Raw genomic sequence first — 15,722 nt, forward strand, 5'->3', positions numbered from 1 at the left:
AAACATTTTGGGATATTTAAGAGTAGAAGAGTTTCTAGAATATATTTTGAGATATTTTTTAAAATTTTAAAAAAATTTAAACTAATTTTTAGATTATCTTTTAGAATATTTCTTAAAAACTTTTATTATATTTGAAAAATTAGTTTTTGAAAAACACTCCCATCAAGACTAATTTTTTAGTCTTGATTTAATATGCCAGCAGTCTTGGCCAAAACTTTGTGGACTAGTTTAGTTTGCCCCCAAAACATCGAGAACTAAATTTGCGTATTTTTCCCAATAAAATTGTCATCTTAATCTTTAATAGTGGGAGATTGGAAGCAAAAGATTAGATATTTAGTGTATTATGATTATTTTTGCATTACTATTATTATTATGTATTATTGGAAAATTGCAGCCATCATCATTGGTTTATTAATAACTAGGCTTGGTGCCCCGCGGGTTCCGCGGGGTGTCCATTATTGCCTATCTTAGGATAATATAAGATTTATTTAATAACATAGACTTAGAGTAGTTTGTATGATAAAGGAGTTGGAATAGTAGATAGAAGAGTGATATATTGGATTGATTTATTTATAAATAGATATAGTAAAATTTATGTGATTTGTATTGTGTTTTTATAAATTAATATGATCTGAAAATTTGATGGGTAATATTGGTTTCAAAAATTTTTGTTTTTTGATTTTAATTTAGTTATAAGTAAATATTATTTAAATTAATGGAATATATATTATTTTTTTTAAGTTGATAGGATGAAAAATTAGGTGGAGAATTACATTAAGAGTGTTATAATTTATTGTACTTTGGGTGTTGGTAGTTTATGTATTTTTGGATGATGATATTTTCATAATTTGGATAGCTAGGATGAGAGTGTGCATTGTTGCAGTGGAAAAGTTTATGGAAAGGATATAAAAGAATGAGAAGTTTGTTAAAAATTAAATGGATAATAGATTTTTTTTTGGCAAATTTTGATATAGTCTTGGTGTTGTGTGATGAGATAAATTAATAATTTGGAATAATTTGATATTTTAGCTTGGTAAAATATGTGTTTATTAATTAAGTATGTTTTTTTCCATAAGTAAAGATGATATTGATTTAGTTATGAATGAATGCGATTGAAATAGTTGGAAGTTGTATTTTTTTTAATTAATAGAATCTGAATAAGTAAAGAATAATAGTAATTTTGAGAGCTGGGAGATTTTATATTAATATTTTATTGATAAATGGATATTATTGAAAGTAAGGTGATGCAAATAAATTTTTTTTATAAGAAATAGAAGTGATTGCACATGAAAATTATAGAGTTTAATCACTGTAATTTGCAGTAGAATTTTTAAATATTTATTGTTTGATGTTTATGTGACTTAGTTTAGGTTACTCAAAGTTGCAGTGAATTTTGTATTAATATATAGATATAGGTATACGATATATTTTGTAATATGTATGTGTGTGTGTGTATATATATATATATATATATGCGTGTGTGTGTTTAGTATTTTATTTTACGTGTTATAATGGTTTAATTTTTTTAGTGTTTATATTTGTTGTGGTTTTGTTTGTTTGTTATATTTTTATTATTTATTTATTTATATATGTGTATATATATATGTGTATAATCAATATTTTATTTGAGCTTGTATGATTGTTTAATATTGTTTTAGCGTGTCTATCTTTTCTAATTTTGTTTGTTTGTTATATTTGTGGCGTTCCTATTTGTCTTATGATTCATGTGTCAATATGATTTTTTTTTGAGTTGCATCATGTATATTTTTGTCTATATATATATATATAGGGGTGTGGTTTGAAGTATTTGTATGTAAATTTCTAGAAATTTGGTTATCTTTATTATAGTTTTAGAGAAAAGTTTGTCTTTTTTATTTTGGTTTTAAGTGGTATATTTTCTAATTTTTTAATTTTTGAAATATTATCAAAGTAACATTTTTGAAATCAATTAGTCATATTAATGCAAGCTAATATGAAGCGCACAATTGATTTATACTTATAATCAATATTTCTGTAGATATATATATTTTGCAAAAAATGAAATATATAAGGGCACACAATGAACTATCACTTTGTATTGACCGCATTTATGTTATGTTACTCAATCTTAAAATGCAAAAGCTTTAAATTAATAATTCAGTAGTTAACAAATATTATGGAAGTTACATTTTTGAAATAGAGGGAAATTATCCTATATTTTTAAAAACAATTGGTCGTATTAATGGAAGCTAATACAAAGTGGCACAATTGATTTATATTTATTAGATACACACAAAATTTCTGTCGATATATATATTTTCTAGAAAATCATTATTTTCGTCGATATATATATTTTGGAGAAAATTAATACACACACACACACACACACACACACATATATATATATAAAGGCACACAAATAGGATGCAAGAATATATATAGATTTTTATAGCCCAAAAAATTCGTGTATGCATTAAGGAATGGAAGGTAGCGGCTGCACAGCTACAACAAACAAAAGCAAAGAAGCAATAATTAAGAGAGAATATCATCGAAGCAACATCTTTGAAATAGAAGGAAACTATCCTATATTTTTTAAAGCGAGCATCTAATTAATCGTCATTTTTATAGAGAATAAAAGTAATGTCCTAAAGAAATACTGTCAAATTAACATTTTTGAAATAGAGGGAAATTATCCTACATTTTTCAAAACAAACATGTAATTAATCATCAGTTTTATAGAGAAGCATCCATTTTTATTCGTTTATAGACAAGTATCTAATTAACTATCACTTTGTATTCACTACATCTATGTTACATCACTCAATCTTAAAGTATAAAAGCTTTAAGCTAATAATTAAATAATTAACAAATATTGTTGAAGTAGCATTTTGATATCAATGTAAGCAAATACAAAGTGACACAATTGATTTATATTTATTAGACACACAGGAAATTTTCATCCATATATTTATTTTGTTGAGAAAATGAATATTTTTATAGACACAAAATTTTTGTCCATATATTTATCTTGTCGAGAAAATCAATATTTTTATCGATATATAAATTTTGCAAAAAACTAATATATATAAAAATGGACACAACTAATCTATCTAGATTTGTATAGCCAAAAAAATTTGTGCGTTCATCTGGGAATTGAAGGTAGCAGCTGCGGGCCTAACAAACAAAAGCAAAGAAACAATCATTTTGGTCAATATGCATAGAATTTTTGTTCATTTATATATATTACATACACATAGGATTTTCATTGATTTGCATGTAATGCAAAGTAGTACAATTGATTTATATTGATTAAATACACATAGAATTTTCATTGATTTGTATATATCACATTGATTGATCTATAAGGAAAATTTAAATTATGATTATTTGATATGAATAACACTTATTATATGTTAATATGAAGCGGTACAATCAATTTATATTTATTAGATACACATAGAATTTTGTTCATTTGTATAAATTATATACACATAGGATTTTCATTGATTTGCATGTTAATACAAAGTAGTACAATTGATTTATATTGATTAGATACACATAGAACTTTCATTGATTTGTATATATTAGATACACACAGAATTTTCATTGATTTGTATATTTTTTAGAAAATTTTAGAAAATCAATATTTTGGTCAATATACACATTTTGGAGAGAGCTAATAAATATAAAAGGGTACGAAAAATTATAAAGATAAAAACATAGGATTTTCATTGATTTGCATGTTAATACAAAGTAGTACAATTGATTTATATTGATTAGATACACATAGAACTTTCATTGATTTATATATATTAGATACACACAGAATTTTCATTGATTTGTATATTTTTTAGAAAATTTTAGAAAATCAATATTTTGGTCAATATACAAATTTTGGAGAGAGCTAATAAATCTAAAAGGGTACGGAAAATTATAAACAAAAAAACGCAGATGAAGAAAGTGACTGAAGATAGCATGTGCAGCCGTCTAAGATACAAGAAACAAAAGGACAAAATTGACTGCAAAATTACAAAGAAACCAGGACAAGGGCACAATCGGAATAAGTTAACAAAAGGAAAAATGAGGAAAAGCACAACAGCAGCCAAAGCAGCTGCATGGAACCTGGCAAAAGACACAAAAGCCCAAAATCAGCCACACAATTGCATTGAAACCAAGACAATCAACTGTAGCTCGACCTTCGGCGCTTTATGTAGTTTAAGATTTAAGATAAGATAAGATATCAATCAACAGAAATCGGCTGCCAAATTTAATGGGGCAGTATTCACCCAGTATTCCTGAAACCAAAACTGGGGCCTCATCAACCAAAACTGGCGCCAAAATTCGTTGTAACTGAATTGCTGAAATGGTAGTTAACTGCACGGAAAGATTCTGTCTAACCATTGATAAATCCAGGCAATGTACAAATAGATTTGGGGACAAGAAATTAATTCTCTGTTTCTCTCTCTCTCTCTCTCTCCCCCTTTCCCTCCCATTTATTTCTCTTCCACGTTCAAACCTTTCCCACGCCTATTCATCTCAATTCTTCCATTGTCACATTACTAAGGGCTAACATACTCTGACTCTCTCTCGCTCTCTGTCTCTCGCCGTCAGCTGCAGATTTTACAGATCAATGGTAACTTGCTTTCTTTTTTATTCTTCCATTTCTGAATTTCCAAGTGAAGCTTACATGCTAAAATTGTCTTGTGTGTGAATGACATTGAGCCTAGTGAAAGGCTATTGTGGTAATTTGCACACATATAATTGTTCTAGAGTTCAGGATCATAAAGCCTATCGCCTGTCATAAATTATGTACCAGATGATGATACAACTAAATTTTTTATTGCTGGAGTAAAAGTCGATCATTGGTGGAGAATGATTCAGCTGACAAAGGCAAACAAATAGCTAAACTCAAGATTTATGATAGCACTTGCCATATTTGCTGCAAAACACATTTGCTTAGATTACGCAGCTATTCATCTTATCAGACTGACAAAGTGTTGCATTATTCATCTAATGAGCTTCACTGATGAATTCATTGCATTATCATCTCCAAGTGCAATAGTGCTAGAGGTATGGTAGTTTGTACATCTGACAAGCTTTTAAGTCTAGTGGCACGGCTAGATTTGACACATTCATGGCTTGATATGCAATTGAATTTCTGATGCCAGTAGCCTCCAGGCATAAGGATTGGCTCCATGGTTCTGCGATTTAAATGGTAAAATACAGGCAGCTCTGTAAATTATATGTCTAGTTAAAGCATCTCTTTAGCTGTGAGGTTTTGCACAAACCTGAATCAGATGTTGTTTTTGAATTAAAATTGTCTTGTGTGTGAATGACATTGAGCCTAGTGAAAGGCTATTGTGGTAATCTGAGTTTAGATGTGTATCTAGCTAACTAAAATCTGAATTTCTAGAGTTATTTATGAGCAAGCTAGCCGTGACTTCCTTTTATGTTTTTGAGTTAAATTTCTGGTTGATTGTTGTAAGGAATGATTGTTTGTCATCAAGAGCTAATGATTGATGAAGCTCTTGGCCATTTGAGTAATTTTTGCAAGAGTTAAATCCTTGGTGGAATTGTTTAAGTGGTTTGGCCGAAATGTACTTGAAGGTCCATGAATTGTGGTTACTAAGGCCTAACATACTCTGTCTCTCTCTCTCTCTCTCGCGCCTTCAGCTGCAGATTTTACAGATCAATAGTAACTTGCTTTCTTTTTTTATTCTTCTTCTAATTAACCTCCAAGAACTTTATATATACTTTTTTTCTATGTCTTTGTAGGCGTTTCAGGAATATATTAGATATGTTATTGCATTCATATTCGTCTCATCAGCTAGCCTTTGGTTATCTCTTCTGATTCTTGGCGCCATTCCACAGTTTGCGCTGCTTTTTCTGGTTTTCACTTACCCACTTGTGACGTTTTTAGTTTTACATTTTATTTGGAGCAATCGGGTTGATCGTGCCATTGGTTGGCTTCGTCGGAGACGTTTAGCGCGTCAGGCTGGGTATATTGCTCTTTTTGCCTACGGGCGCATTGTAGTCAATAGTAAGGATGAATGGTACGTCGCCTTTCTCTCATGTTCTATCCTGTGTGGAATGGGCATTCTCGGCTTTTTCTCTGCCGCCGAAGATTTCGTTATGGCGCTTCAATCTATATCCACGTATTCTGGAGCTGCTGCTTTGGAGTTGATGGTTCTTGGTCAGCACCCTGTACAGGCCAGCTGTGCTGCTGGCCTGTATATCTTGGCGGAAGCTATAATGGTAGGTCTCCGACCATTTGGTGCTTTTCTGCCAAAAACTGAGAATTTGTGACTTAGACTTAAAATGACATTTTGTGTTTGCAGTTCGTTGGAGCAGACCCGGCAGCGTTCCGTGGCTGCCTGACCTTCGCTCGACCCCTGCTGAACCACTGGTAGAGGCTGTTGGTAGACGGAAATCAGCTGGCGGAACCGCGTGTTTAACGGCAAACACCTGACTCGCTGGAAGTCCCGGAATATTTTAGCACTCAAATGTGCTCCGGTTACTGTTACTGTTTTCTATGATTTTAGTTCCATTTTGTTGAAGCAAAGAGCATTCCTCATTTGGCTCCTAAATTTTACTTGTATAGGATGCACTAGTTACTCAGGTTTTCTCCCAATATCAGAAGATAAGTGATTTTCTGCAACCATAAATATTGGATATTCACAATATTAAATTTGCAATGTTGAACCGACTGGTCTCTGAAAGTTTTATCAGTTCCTTAGAATAATAAACTAGGTGAATATGAGTTATTTGAGCCTCAAAGGTACTTGAAATTATCAGAAAGCTGCATGCGTGTAACAACACCTCTACATGTTCTCAAGGGAAGTATTCCAGAAAACTCTGGCAGAAAAGCTGCTCTGGCACCAAGACAAATGACCACAGCGTTATATTCCCCTGAAAAGAATATGTTTATCAAATTTCTCATCTAATCATGCTTAGTTCTCTACAAGTAGTTGACTTATTCTGTTGAACCCAGAATAGCTCAGCTGCTTCTCACGTATCAATGAGGAATATGCTCTCAGTGACAGCATATACTTTTTTTTTTTTCCTAAACGTTAGAATTTTATATATATCTCCTTAACCTGTACAGAGTTTGGACAACGGTCCAAAGAAAAGGAACAACCTGTCCCAGCAACCTACTGATGCACTATTCGGACACAGAAAACGCGATTAGAAACGCGCCTTCAACTCGCGTTTACTAAGTCGCGTTTCCTGCACAAATCCTGCAGGAATGAAAACGCGACTATGTTGGAAAACGCGAATTTTAGTCGCGTTTCTAAAGTCGCGTTTGTGAATCTTGATCCAGGCTTGAAAACGCGATGTTTATGATCAACGCGACTTTGTGTCGCGTTTTGAAGCGCGTTTTATTCAGTCTCGTTGCAGAATTTGAAACGCGTTTTGATGAAAACGCCACTTGGAAGCGCGTTTTCATGCTAGGTGCGTTTTCTTCTGCAATTTTTTGCAGAAAATGAACTGTGAAAAATTACCATTGGTACCCCCAATCACTCAAAATGTATCATAAATCATTTGTTTGTAAAATTTATCGATGTGCACACATGTAAAACATTAAAAACATGTGTTTTACCTCTTTTAAACGGATCAAATAACCTTGTAACGCAAATCGAGGGTTGAGTTGCTTGATCAAAGTTCACTTTTTTTTTTACCTCAAATGGTCATTTTTGCTTCCAATTGCCAACCGTATAGCACAAAAACAACAAATTAACTAAAACACTTATTCAAACCACAAAATCACACCAAAATAACATAAGGTACTAAAACATTGGGTTGCCTCCCAACAAGCGCTTTTGTTTATAGTCGTTGGCTCGACTATATCACCTCATTTTTTTTTTTCAAGGAGGCTTAGTTAACGAATAATCCACCATTTTAGGTCTTGGTGGATCATTAAATGGTGACTTTATAGCAAAAGTCACATGATTTAATGGTTTGAGAAATGAAAGTGACTTACCTATCCCAAGTGTTTCATAGATATTACCTTGAATATGCACCACTTGAGAATTCACCAAAAGAATTGCCATGAGAATATCCTGGGTAGCAATACCCTTAGAACCTATACTTTCAATGCACTCCTCAAGAGGGGTGAAAAATGAGTCATTAAAACTCACCTCTTGAGGCTCAAAGTTAGTTCCAAAAATATTATCATGTGAAATGGATATTTGCTCATTAAAACACACTTGAGATCCATCATTTTCATCAAAATGCAACCCATTTTTACATACAACATTCCCACCATTCATGCTAGGATTATTTTGCAAATTATTAGAGGCACAATGCATGCAATTTCTCTTGTATTCTACTAAAGTGAGAAGTCAGTTCATCTATTCTTTCTTCAACCCTATCAAAACGGTCGGAAGTTGCATTAGCTAATTTTTCTAAAGCTAACTCCCAAGATGGCTTAGAATCATTAGCTACCATTTCAATTGCCAACTCCCAAGATGGTTTTGATTCATATTGGACACATTCAGGTTGGTAATCGTAAAAATATGAAGAATTACTATAAATAAATTGATTATCCCAACCATAAGCAGGAGAATTGCTCCCATTAGCTCTATATTGATCAAAACAAGGATTGTAATGCTCTAATTCATCATAATAATCCACATTTTGTGCTTGCATACATGTATTAGTAGCATGATAACCTCCACACAAGTCACAAATCACATGATAAGAATTAAAAGCATTAACATTCCTCCCTTGCTCAATTTCATGCATAATTGTGTCCATTTGAACTTGTAACATGATTACATCAAATTTTTCCGTTAAACACTTCAAACCATCTTCATAAGACATACCTCTAGTAATTTCTTGGTTACCTCTATTGAAGGAGTTTTGCACTTGGTAACCATCCCTTGCCAATCTTCCACTTCTCAAGCATTGTCCTCCAAATTGACGTACCCTTCTCATCACCTAAAATTGCTTTTAAACAACCTCAAAAGCAAAATTAGTAAGAAAAATAGGTAATGAAACACATACACATAAAACACAAAAATAACAGAAAATAACATTCACACTATAACTAATGAAATGTCTAAACTAATAAAGTTACTCTTCACACCGATATTGCCAAATCTTCCCTGGCAACGACGCCAAAAACTTGACGGGTATTTTACATACGTGCAAGCTAAAAAATACCGAATTACACCCGTTCACTGCAAGTATACAGATCAACTAGTAATTTAGGGTATATATCGGGTCGATCCCACAGGGAAGAGTGAACAATTACCGGTATTACTAAAATTTCTCTATTATTTAGACTATCAATGAATTATAACAAATTTAACCTACTGAAATTATACAAAATAACAAATAAAAGCTCCTTAGGTTGTGGTATCCCTAACTACTCATGCAAGTGCTATATTTGGATCATCGAGTACTACATCTAGGCTAGTTATGGAGTAATTTCCTTAAACATGTGAAACCTACTTTCGTAGTGAATCAATTATACTCATAACTAATCCATACCTATTTTCATGGTTATGAAATTAGTTACAAGTTCATTTCTTCAATAAAATTACATGAAATGAATCACTAAAAACCACATAGGTGCACCTCTACTTTCGTGAGTGTACTCCTTATGTTTAGCACTTCTTGAACTAATGTTAAATCTCAATTTTCATTGTAGAAATAACACCTTAGATAATCACAATTAATGGTACCAGATTAATCATGATTTAAAGAGCTAAAGTGCTAAATAACTTGCTCAAATCATAGCAGTCAAATAGCCAAATAATAAGCACTAACAATCATAGAAAATTCAACCAAACCCAAGGCATAAACTTTAGATACACATATTAAACACAAAATCCAGAACTTGTTTATTAACTAAACTTGGAATCAAGTACAAAAGATAAAGATTTGGAAGGAATACAACCCTTGTCACGTGAGCTTTCTTCCTTGCCTTCTTCATCCTCCATCTTCTTCTTCATCTAACTAATAACAAGAATGGATGAACTATCTTACTTTATACTAAGCTAAACTAACACTAGGAAGATGAAAAGAGCTACATTTCTGCAACTTCAAGCTTCTCCCGTATGATAATTGCTTCTCTCCAAATGTCTCTGCATATAAACTACTCCAAAGCTCCATTTTTCCAAGTCAAATTCCACCTTTTGATTCCCCAATCTAAACTTTGTTAGGATAGTCAATAACAAAGGTTTTTGACTTGAAAATAAGCCACCTTTCTTGCCCTTTTGTCTTCTGAAGCATGTGCATCGAATTCCCTTGCATCTTATAGCTGGAAAGTGGTATGAACACGAGAAATGGCTGAGTCAAATTGCAGAATTTTGGCTATAAAACGCGCCTACAGAAAATGCGTCATAAACTCGCGTTTTTCTACTCGCGTGTTTATTCTGGCCTTATTTCAACTGTGATTTTCTCCATGATAAAGGCCGAACTAGCTTTTGTAAAAAACACAAAAGTTGTAGCTCTTTGCGTTAGCTTTCCAATGCTTCAAGAATCATCCAAATCGGAGCTTTTTAGCCTGATATATGATCGAAATACTATCACCTAGTCAAACCTCTGTTTTAACTTCCGACCACAGAATGCAGCTTCTGTATTCCGACTTGTTTTCCATGGAAATGGCAGAATTGGATTTTGATGTCTTCATACGAATTGTATATCTCTTTCTTAGCTTTAAAATGGTATAAAGATCACCTCAATCCGATAAGTGTAGCTCCAGATATGGTCGAAATACCGAAGAGTGTCAAAACTGACTTGTATTGCATTTCCTCACTTGAACGTTTTTCACTTCATTCTTCTTGTTACCACTTGAATTCATCACCAATTATCTACTTTTCACCTCATTTGACATCCATTGGTGATTGAATCATCATTCCTGCATAAAAATGAAGTTTTTACCATTAAAATCACTAAAAATACAATATTATCCACTTTTACCAAAAATATATAATTTTACCAAAAACCTCTTTATTTTAATTATAAAACTAAATAATCAACTCAAAATTAACTAATAAAATGCACTTAAAAATACGTAAAATATACTCTTATCAGATACTTCAGTTAATGGCTAGAATTTTTTAATCTTTTTGTCTTTGGAGTTGTAAGAAGTGTGTATTGTTTTGCCTTTATCCCCAAATATTCATGTTTGAGAATTGAGATGCTCTCATGTGATCACTGCTACTTATATCTTATTATTTTATACAACCTCTCTATCCTTCTAGATTAAAGATGCAATCGAGTCAAATCTAATTCGAATTTCACTACACTTGAGTTCAAATTCGATTCTAATAAGTATATTTGAACTTGAGTTCGAGCTCGCTGAGTCTTCAATTTTGCAACTCAAATTCGACTTGAGATATACTTGAACTTGAACTCGAGTAATTCTAAACTAGAAAAACAATTCAATAGAACATGAAATATTTTCTAATCAATTCCCTAAACAATATATTAAAAACTTTTGATTTTGACATAGACGGAAACCCGAAAGTTCCTGTTCCAAAAGTTCTAAATCACTCTAAATAATTGACTTTAGATTTTGATTTTGAACTAATAACATAAAATAGTAATGACCATAGAATTGGAAAAATAAATTAAAGAAGTGGGAATTAAGAGAGAGATAGGAGTAACAGAGTGAAGATATAGAGAGAATTTTTGTTAGGGAAAAAATAGTGATAGCTAGAGAAAAATGAAGCGTAGTAAAAGAGAAAGCAAAGCTAAATATGTATATATTATGGTATTTTGAAAATTATCTATAAATAATTTCACAATTATAAAAAGTTAAAATTATGTATACAAAAGTTCAATAAGGTTTGCTAGTATTTGAGTTTATATTTTGGAGCTCGAGTCTAACTCGATTTCTCACTTAAGTTACTCAAACTCAGGGTTGAACTCCATTTTTATCCTTAAGCGAAGCATTTTTAGAGTGAAGTACTGAATTATTCACGAGTAGCTCAGTTCATTATACAAGAATGTCCTTTAAAAAATACATATTAAGTCGAATAATATAGTTATGAAAATTAAATGATGTTAAGTTAGTTCTTTTATGTCTAAAGATAACACAATTGTTTAAATTGGCATTTAAAGACTGTGTATATATAAGATAAGAATGCAGTATGCTTTCCACGTAAAACAAACAAAGGTACAACAATTGTTCTCTTTATTTGTTGGATAATTTTGTAAAGATTAAATGTTATGTATACTGATAGTATATACAATATCATGATTGGATATATGACACACATGCAAAATTTGAATTTTAAATTCAAATTATGTATCATATATCTAATGATGAAAGTGCATACACTATCAGTGTATATAGAAGATTAATCCTTTAGTAAACACAAGAGGTTAATAGGAAAATAACAAAAAGATAAAGACAAGTGCACGACCCATCTTTTTTTTTTTTCCCATTTTATAATGTACCTGCAATCATAACGGTTTAGGATAAGTGCATCTACGTTATATAACACATGGAATATCTTTAGGATAGCGTTTGTTAAAGTTAGTTATTTTTTTTCCTTTTATATGAGTTTTTTGCCATGAAATTTCAAAATTTTTCTCACTTTTCTGCATTTTGTGTCCTATAAAATTTGTAGAATTTTGGAGAAAAATTGTTGATTACTCACAATATTTCCAATAACTGCCATTCACCATACATTTGCTTTCAAAAATTTGGGCCAGGGCAAAAGGAAAATCAAAACCTTATCAGGAGAAGCTTATTAGTATTAAGCAGCAGCTTTCCCTGGATTATCAATTCTTGGTTTTGTTTATTAGTTATTTATTTATTCATTTTTATTGTTAACGGATGGTGGAAGAATTGAGAAGAGAAAAAGAGGAGGGGGCTGATGATGGATAGATCATCATATAGATAGATGGATAGATTGAATGGGTTAAAAAAAATAAAATAAAATAAAAGAAAAAGAAATGAAAGAATGAAGGGAAGGAAATATGAGGGGGACGAGTGCGGTGGGTTTGTTGTTGGGGGAAGAAGTAGAAGTGCAAGTGCGTCTACCACTAGTGTGTAGATACAGTGAGCAGTGTATATATATATCTATTATGTTTACAACAACTGCTCTGGTACTTTGGTATTTCTCTCAATTTATATTTATTATTTTTTTAGGTGTATATATATCAATCTTTTTTTTTTATATATATATTAAAAACCGAGAAAAAAAAATACATCAAATTAGAGGGGGGCCAAACCTGACCTCTGTTAAAGAAAAAGAAACATGTAATGATGGAAAATAAACACACATATAAAGGAATTGTAAAGACATAACAGATCAATCCAAAGAAATCATCCACACGAGGGTGCTCCACATTTGTGTGACTGCGAGTGAGCATTGGAATTTGGTTTGAGATCTTGACGTGTTTGCATTGTTTTACCTTTTTTTGAAAGCTGTTTCCTCGCTTTCTTTGAAAACACTTGGGTAAATTGCTGTTGTACTAGATCTGGTCTTGATCTTTGTGTTTGTCGTGTTGTGAATCGACTTCTTCTTCTTCTTTTTTGTCGTTATTGCATGTTATACTTGAACGAATAAAACTAATTTGATGTGGTCGGGGAAGTGTACCATGTAATTTTTCCCATTTAACCTCTTCGAACACATCTTTGAAAGCTGGCACTGGATTTTGAGGCACCGTGGTTTTCGTTTCTGTTCTTGTACTTGTACTTGGAACCACAAGGAGTGGTAAGGCAACGTCGGGGTCAGTGGTGTCGACCTTTTGATGATTATCGTCTCCCAAATTCTGCTTCTCAAAAGCTTGGGACCCATCACTTTTATTCCAATTAGAATTTTCAGCATTTTGATTTCTAATTGAAGTATTGTCGGCCATTTGCTGCTGACCATCTCCCAATATTTGCTCCACTAGAATATGGGACTCCTCACAATCATTTCCAGCAATGTGATCGCATGGTCCCTCCTTTGGTCATCAACAACGAACTTTGCTTTTCCATGCTTGACAGCTTTTTCGTTGCAGTTTTGCCCTGGCACAGCAGCCCCCTCTATGGGCTCCATCATGCCTGGGCCTGCTACCACGTTCAGCTCCACCAGCGCCAATTCTCCCGTATTAGCAGTCCCTTCCATCACTTCCTCTGGTTCGCCAATCACGCGGTCAGCCATAGCGTGAAGAATGGCATCAGCAGCAGCCTCTATCCCCTTCTCCACAAGCACAACCGTAGACCCTCCAAGCTGGTTCAGTAAGCACGATGCATCTCCCACAGCAGTAGTAGGGGTGTCAACGTGCAGTGACCCCTCGGAATGGCTCTTACCCGAATTCTGTGTCGCACCAGATTTCACCCCATCTCCTTCACTCACCCCCCTTCGCTCCTCATCCTCTGTACGCTGCGTGTTAGCTGGTGAGGAGCGAACCTTTGCACCCATCACCCCTGTGACCAGATCCTCCTGCGTCTTGTGCAAACGCAAATCAGGGTGCTTCACACGGCAATGATTCTCGCCATGCCCTTGACGATAGCAGTGGCTGCAATAATTAGGGAGGTTCTCAGGGATAAGAACCTGCCAAAAACCATCCCCATCTCCCATATCGACCCACACCCTCGACGGAATCGATTTGAGCAGATCCACCTCAACACATACCCGTGCCACATTCGGTCGCGAAAACGAAGACGTAGCCGCATCCACGAATAGCGGCGTACCCAAGCAGGAGACAAGATGAAATAGACATGGCTTAGCAAATAAGTGAATTGGGAGTTTGGGCAATCTAAACCAGACGGGAACAAGGGAAGACTCTCTGTTCACATGGAACTTAGATGTCCACTTAAAAACCCTCATGGGGGATCCATTCACGTGCCACAAACTTCGTCCCCAAACGCGAAGGAAATCCGCTTCACACTGAAATTTCAGCAACACATGCCTAGCATCTAACAATCCCACAGTCGCCGTATCCTTCAAATCAAGAGTCGACAAGAATTTCCTCAGGTCAGGCAGCAGCGGCCGCCCCTTAGAGAACTTCCCAACCAAAGTGTAGCGGAATGGAGCAGCAACCACTGCTATGTCAGCCGCACTGAAGACCACCGCAGGCTCTCCACGGTGTGTTGTCATCCTCGCTTGAACTTGCACTACCTCGGACGTCGGTTGTGGCTCAAACAACGCAGAGAAGGCCTTCTTCCTAAAAGGGGAGGAAGAGGCCGACAGCCCCCCACCCGGAGGAGGGGGGGCAGTCTCGGCTGCCATGGTTAATTAGATTTGCCAATGGTTCATGAGCAAGAGAGAGAGAGACAGGAGTTAGACAAATCGTTGATTGAAGATGCTTTGATCAAAATTCCAAGCTATGGACATCTCCAATTCTCCCTACTTTTGCTATATATATATCAATCTAATTATGTTTACAACAACTGCTCTTGTACTTTGGTATTTCTCTCAATTTATATTTATTATTTTTTCAGGTATATATATATATATATATGATAACGAAAGAGAAAATGTACTTCTGCACTTAAATTGAGAGATTTGATAAAAGATAATAAACCCTCTTGAATCCCTTTACCTTTATTTTGTTTAAATTATTTAGAAAATTTTTGAATTTATAAATTATTAATTATTTTGATATTTAAAATATATTTAAATAATTAGTGAATTATAATTAGATCGATTTTGATGGATTTTAAATCTTTTATTCAGTTATTCATCAATCCAAAAACAAAACTTGAAATTTGTAGTTTATTTTTTAGTACTACTAATTACCAATAGGTTTTGAAGGTTGGATCAAAACTATTCAACTTGTTACACTTAAAA

General features: G+C 33.6%; 1 protein-coding gene across 1 annotated transcript; it reads left to right on the forward strand.

Moving 5' to 3' along the window:
- The first annotated feature begins 4,992 nt into the window (after positions 1-4,992).
- Positions 4,993-6,566, forward strand: LOC113754740. Its single transcript, XM_027299015.1, has 3 exons — positions 4,993-5,049; positions 5,755-6,234; positions 6,318-6,566. The coding sequence occupies exons 1-3, from the start codon at positions 4,993-4,995 to the stop codon at positions 6,387-6,389; spliced, it is 609 nt and encodes a 202-aa protein (XP_027154816.1). The 3' UTR covers positions 6,390-6,566.
- Positions 6,567-15,722: the final 9,156 nt, after the last annotated feature.

The sequence above is a fragment of the Coffea eugenioides genome, unplaced genomic scaffold (assembly GCF_003713205.1).
Source record: "Coffea eugenioides isolate CCC68of unplaced genomic scaffold, Ceug_1.0 ScVebR1_1002;HRSCAF=1781, whole genome shotgun sequence".
Lineage (NCBI taxonomy): Eukaryota > Viridiplantae > Streptophyta > Magnoliopsida > Gentianales > Rubiaceae > Coffea > Coffea eugenioides.